Source organism: Equus przewalskii, chromosome 9 (assembly GCF_037783145.1).
Source record: "Equus przewalskii isolate Varuska chromosome 9, EquPr2, whole genome shotgun sequence".
Classification (NCBI taxonomy): Eukaryota; Metazoa; Chordata; class Mammalia; order Perissodactyla; family Equidae; genus Equus; species Equus przewalskii.
In genome coordinates, this window is record NC_091839.1 from 18473346 (window position 1) to 18479557 (window position 6212).

Consider the following 6212-nt stretch of genomic DNA (forward strand, 5'->3'; position numbering starts at 1 on the left):
TGTAACTGTAAATATGTTATTTTTTGCTAAAATTAGAAGAGAAAAAGAAATCCTGTGAAGGAGAGGGATAGACACCTTGCTCCAGTCCTCTCACTTTGCAGAAGCCCTTTCCTGGGCTCGACGTCCCCACCCAGCGAATGGGGCAACAGCCAGACATCCCCACAGTCCCGTCTGCATTTCCTACACTTCTTTGGCCTCTAGAGAATCTGATAGCAGTGCCCACTCCCTTTTTAAAAAACACTCTCTTCTCATGGTTTCTCCTACCTGCTTACCTTTCTACCTTTCTGGCCTTTCTTTGTCGTCTGAAATGCTAGGAGTGTTAAGGACTCAGTCCTAGGTCCTCTTCATTCTGCATTCTGTCCCCAGCATTCTTGTCTGCTCTTACGGTTTTATTTACCACCTTTGCCCCAGTTCCCCAAACTGCTTGGATACTGCACGGGCCCCTAAATTCAAAATAGCCAGGATCCCTCCTCCAGCACAGACCATCTTAGCAAAAGGCCCCATAAGCACTGTGATACCCGCTTCTCCACTGCCCAGTGCTCAGACACCGTTAATTACCAAGACATGTCCAGAGACAGCTCCACATCTGTCCAGCTGTCCTCTGGGCCTCTGCCCTGGTCCAAGCTCCACGGGCTTGCTGGGAAGCCTCCTGACTGGTCCCCCTGCTTCCGCTCTTGCTCCCATCCAGTCCACAGTGGCCAGAGTGATCTTAAAAGACATCTTTAAGGAACCCTCATACACTGTTGGTGGGAATGCAAACTGGTACAGCCACTATGGAAAACAGTATGGAGATTTCTCAAAAAGTTAAAAATAGAAATACCCTATGACCCAGACATCCCATTACTGGGTATCTATCCTAAGAACCTGATATCAGAAATCTCAAGAGTCCGTTGCACCCCTATGTTCATCGCAGCATTATTTACAATAGCCAAGACGTGGAACCAACCTACATGCCCAGAAACTGATGATTGGATAAAGAAGATGTGGTATATATACACAATGGAATACTACTCAGCCATAAAAAAAGACAAAATTGGCCCATTCACAACAACGTGGATAGACCTCGAGGGCATTATGTTAAGCGAAATAAGCCAGTCAGAGAAAGACGAACTCTATATGACTCCACTCATAGGTGGAAGTTAGTATATTGATAAGGAGATCTGATCGGTGGTTACCAGGGAAAAGGGGGGGTGGGGGGAGGGCACAGAGGGGGAAGTGGTGTACCCACAACATGACTAACAAAAATGTACAACTGAAATCTCACAAGGTTGTAATCTATCATAACATTAATAAAAAAAGAAAAAAAAAAAGACACCTTTAAATAATATATTTTACTCTTAAGAGTCCCCATGAAGTCCAAAATCCTCAACAAGCGTATGCCAACACACAAGGCCACGCACAAACTGTATCCTGCCAACCGTTTAAATCCTCATCATAAGCCGCTCCTATCGTTACTCTGCTGTCCAGCCAAGTGGGCTCTTTCTGCCTGGAGAGTGACCCATGCCCCACCTCATAATGATCTTACCTCCAAGGACTCTGTCAATGTCCCTCCTAGATCGTCACCTCCCCACTCCCAATTCTGACCGCAGTCCTAGTTGACTGTCTACCTCCCCTCTCCCATAGACTAAGCGCAGGGAGGGCAGTGGCTTATCTGCCCTGCTTACCACCGTGTCCATCGCCTTGGGCCCAGATGTTTAACGTACGTTTGTCCAATGAATGTGGAAAAAAGGGACAGAAAGGGGACAGACAGGCGTGGCGGGCAAGGCAGACAGAGGCCGCCATAGGAGGGGTCGCAAACCAGACAGACCGACGCTGGCTGAGGGCAGGGCGGCGGGACCCGCGGCCGCAGGTGGAGCGCCGCGCACGGCGGGCCGCGCCTCCGCAGGGGGCGCCCGTCGCCGGGGGCGTGGCCTCGCGCGGCCCCGCCCTCCTCGCCGGCGACCGGGCGGGCGGGCGGCTCGCCGCGGCGGCGCCGACATGGCTGCGCTGGTGGAGCCGCTGGGGCTGGAGCGGGGTAAGCGCGCCGGGGGCCCTGCCCGCCCGCCTGCGGCCTGCGCCCTGGACCCCGGTCCCCGCCCCTCCCCCGGCAAAGTCCGGGCGGGCGGATGAGGCGGGGGTGGGCGGGGCGGGCGCCGGGAGTCCGGAGGGCTGTGGGTGTGGGAGGGTCCCTGGGTGAGCAGGCCAGGGAGGGGGCGCCCGCCGCACACCCCCGCCTGTGCGCGTAGGGGGATGCTGGGGACGCTGGGCGCCCGGCTGGCCGTAGGCTGTCCGTTGCCACCGGCGACTCTGCGGGTGTCCGACTGGGACGCGGCTGTCCTTCCCGGGGTCTGTCTGCGCTCGCTCTTACTCGATCTCTGGCCGCATCTCTCCGCTCTTCTCTGCGTCTTCGTGTCTCTGACTGTGTGTCTGCTGCGCCCCGCCCCCGCCCCGCAGACGTGTCCCGGGCGGTGGAGCTCCTCGAGCGGCTCCAGCGCAGCGGGGAGCTGCCTCCGCAGAAGCTGCAGGCCCTCCAGCGCGTCCTGCAGAGCCGCTTCTGCTCTGCCATCCGGGAGGTGAGAGCTGCGCGGCGCTGGGGCACGAGCGGGCGGCCGCCGTCCTCCTCCTGGTCGCCCGGAGCTCGGAGACTACGCCTCCCAGCAGCGCCTGGGGCGGCCCGCCTCGGGGTGCCTGCGCTTCAGCACCGGGGTTCTCTGGGAGTTGTAGTTTCCTCGGGCTCTGGGTTGCGGGGGCGTGGCGGATCCTTGGGTGGGAGGGTCTGGGGGCCTGGATTCATATGTCCGAGGAAGGAGGCGGGTGGCAGCTCCCTGATGCCGCTGCGTCCTCATCAGGTATATGAGCAGCTCTATGACACGCTGGACATCACCGGCAGCGCTGAGATCCGGGCCCACGCCACTGCCAAGGTAGGCGCTGCCCGGACCCGCTCCCCATCGCTCACGGTAGTCACTGAACTGCATGGTCTAGCTCAGGAACTTTTTTTTTTCCTTAAAGATTGGCACCTGAGCTAACAACTGTTGCCAATTTTTTTTCTCCTGCTTTTTTTCTTTCCTCCCCAAATCCCCCCAGTACATAGTTGTATATTTTAGTTGTGGGTCCTTCTAGTTGTGTCATGTGGGACGCTGCCTCAACATGGCCTGAGGAGTGGTGCCATGTCCGTGCCCAAGATCCAAACCCTGGGCCGCCCAAGCAGAGTTGGGAACTTAATCACTCGGCCTCAGGGCCGGCCCCTCAGGATCTTCTTAATGTCAGTCATTTCTGTTTCCTCCTTCATGATTTTTGCCAAGTCTGTGTACCACCCTTACTATTACTTATTTATAATTTATTTTAAATAATCTCACTTTCTTTTTAAGGTTTTATTTTTCCTTTTTCTCCCCAAAGCCCCCTGGTACATAGTTGTGTATTTTTCAGTTGTGGGTCCTTCTAGTTGTGGCATGTGGGATGCCACCTCAGCATGGCTTGATGAGCAGTGCCATGTCGGAGCCCAGGATTCGAACTGGCGAAACCCTGGGCGGCCGAAGTGAAGCGAGGGAACTTAACCACTCGGCCGCGGGGCTGGCCCCCCCATTTTTAACTTAAACAAGTGTCACATAAAGGCATCTTTAGCAACTACAAATAGAAACTAGTACCACATGCCTGATTAGAAGATAACCTTAAACATCTATACAATGAAAACAAACGAACTAGCGGTAAACACTGAAATCTTAGTGAACTACAGTTCCATGCTGTTTCTTGCTGCTTCCTAGAGGCGCTGAGCTCCTTGCAGGCTTTGTTTTTGTGTGTTAAAAAGCGAGACTGAGGGGCTGGCCCCGTGGCCGAGTGGTTAAGTTCGCGCGCTCCGCTGCAGGCGGCCCAGTGCTTCGTTGGTTCGAATCCTGGGTGCGGACATGGCACTGCTCATCAAACCACGCTGAGGCAGCGTCCCACATGCCACAACTAGAAGGACCCACAACGAAGAATACACAACTATGTACCGGGGGACTTTGGGGAGAAAAAGGAAAAATAAAATCTTGAAAAAAAAAAAAGCGAGACTGGTAAGTGTCCAGTATTCAGGACACACGACAAATGGAGACTTTCTCTTGGACATGTCTGAAGGATCAAAGTGAACTCAAAGGGACAGATGTCATTACAGAGTGATCGTGTGATGAGCGGGGGCAGGCGCCCTGTGTGCGGGGAAGGTGATCTGGCCTCAGTCGCTCTCTCTGGCCCAGATCCTCCACCCCAGTCTGCTTGCCCACCATGGAGGGGCCCTCACCTCCGGCTGCTTTCTCTCTCCCAGGCCACGGTGGCCGCCTTCACAGCCAGTGAGGGCCATGCACATCCCAGGGTAGTGGAGCTGCCCAAGACAGATGAGGGCCTGGGCTTCAACATCATGGGGGGCAAGGAGCAGAACTCACCCATCTACATCTCCCGTGTCATCCCTGGAGGCGTGGCTGACCGCCACGGAGGCCTCAAGCGTGGGGACCAGCTGCTGTCGGTGAATGGTGTGGTGAGTAGGGGGCTGAGGTCGGGCTGGGGTCACAGTCTGTCCAAGGTAGCATGGTCCCTGTTTTTGACCTTCATTCAACACACACTGGTTGAACACTGCCTCTGTGTCCAGCCTTGTGCTCGGCACTGCTGCGGGCCCTGAGAGAAGTTGACCTCAGCTGCTACATTCAAGGACTCCCTCTCTGATGGGGGAGACAAACTCTGACTAAAGTAGTCCTGACCCAGGGAGATAATACTGAGGAAGCAGAAAGCATTGGACGAGCCCAGATGTGGCACTGGACCAGTGTAGATGAGGGAAGTTTTTGTAGAGGAAAGAACATTTGAGTTGGGTTTTGAAGAATGAGTAGGAGTTCTCCAGGCAAATAAGGTGAAGATGGGTTTTACTAGCTGAGAGTGTTGTAGGTAGAGGCTGTGACTCTGCTTTCCTGTGGGCTGAAGAGAAAGGGCTTGATTCTGATGGAGGTCTGGGGCATCCAGGTAATCACTGTGGTTAGAGTAGGTGGAGGCATAACTGGGTGGGTGGTTGGGGCCAGCCATGCAGGGCCTGAGTGCCAGCCTGAGAAGCTGGGACTTTGTTTCAAGGGTTGTGGGGAGCCATGGGACCTGTGAGTCGTGGAGGGGTAGGCTCAGCTTGGAGGTATAGAAGGACCTCTTAGGGACTCCGTGGGGGATGGACTGAGGGGACACTGGAGGCCAGGCCAGGGAGGAGGCTACGGTGAGAACCCACAGGGGAGAGGACAAGGCCTGAGCTGGAGCCAGGGTGGTGGAGACAAAGAAGAGGGAGTCGGGGCAGGACAGATAAGGCTGGGGATTAGTGGGCTGTGGCGGGGAAGGGGACAGAGATGGGCAGGGAGGTCTGGCTCAGTGACTGAAGGCATATGGGGCTTGTCCCTGACATAGAGAACCTGGAAGGTTTTGGGGGAGGACACTGAGCCAAGAGTTATGAGGACACGAGGTCTTGGCATCTCAGGGTTGGTACCAGGCTCCCCAAGGGATGGTCCCATTTCCGGAGTGGGGGCTGGGTGAGGGCGGTGGGCCCCAGGCCCAGCTGTCTGTGTACCGCCCTGCAGAGCGTTGAGGGTGAGCAGCACGAGAAGGCAGTGGAGCTGCTGAAGGCGGCCCAGGGCTCAGTGAAGCTGGTGGTGCGTTACACCCCTCGCGTGCTGGAGGAGATGGAGGCCCGCTTTGAGAAGATGCGCTCCGCCCGCCGGCGCCAGCAACACCAGAGCTACTCGTGAGCCCTTGCTCCCACACCCCTGGGGTGTCCACTGCCTGCCTTAGCTCCAGACTCCCAGACCCGGCCAGTGATTTCTGGGACCCTGATTGCCACCCCCAGCCCTGGCTCCTCTCCCCTGGGATTCTGACCCTTGACCTGACCCATGCACTCACCCCACAGTGTTCTGGCTATATCCCTTGGGGACTCCTGGCTCACTCCCATCCCAAGATCTGGAACCTCCTCTCTCTGGAATCCCTCAACCCACTTCCCTGGGCCCTTGGCTCTGGAACCCCGGACCTGGCTCTCTCCCAGCCCTCCCGGGATCCCCTCCCCTGAGCCTGGCTCCCCTCTCTTCACCCTCCTTGCAGGTCCTTGGAGTCCCGAGGCTGAAACCACAAATCTGGACCCTCACCCTCATTCCTTCCCCTGTACAGTATTTATTGTCACCGGCTCCTTATTTAAAGATCTTTGACCCTCACTGAGTGTCTGTGTGTCTGTCCTGCATCCTGGGTTA

General features: G+C 56.2%; 1 protein-coding gene across 1 annotated transcript; it reads left to right on the forward strand.

The window, feature by feature from the left end:
* The first annotated feature begins 1858 nt into the window (after nucleotides 1-1858).
* On the forward strand, nucleotides 1859-6176 carry LIN7B (lin-7 homolog B, crumbs cell polarity complex component). The gene is made up of 6 exons (XM_070558262.1): nucleotides 1859-2014; nucleotides 2434-2552; nucleotides 2829-2900; nucleotides 4274-4483; nucleotides 5553-5716; nucleotides 6067-6176. The coding sequence occupies exons 1-6, from the start codon at nucleotides 1978-1980 to the stop codon at nucleotides 6086-6088; spliced, it is 624 nt and encodes a 207-aa protein (XP_070414363.1). The 5' UTR covers nucleotides 1859-1977; the 3' UTR covers nucleotides 6089-6176.
* The last annotated feature ends 36 nt before the right edge of the window (nucleotides 6177-6212 follow it).

What these genes read in the sequence shown, in the direction of transcription:
- LIN7B (XM_070558262.1), top strand. Translation starts at nt 1,978, where the DNA reads ATGGCTGCGCTGGTGGAGCCGCTGGGGCTGGAGCGGG. An exon ending in TCTGCTCTGCCATCCGGGAG is followed by an intron (nt 2,553 to 2,828) that starts GTGAGAGCTGCG and finishes CGTCCTCATCAG; the next exon opens with GTATATGAGCAGCTCTATGA. An exon ending in TGCTGTCGGTGAATGGTGTG is followed by an intron (nt 4,484 to 5,552) that starts GTGAGTAGGGGG and finishes ACCGCCCTGCAG; the next exon opens with AGCGTTGAGGGTGAGCAGCA.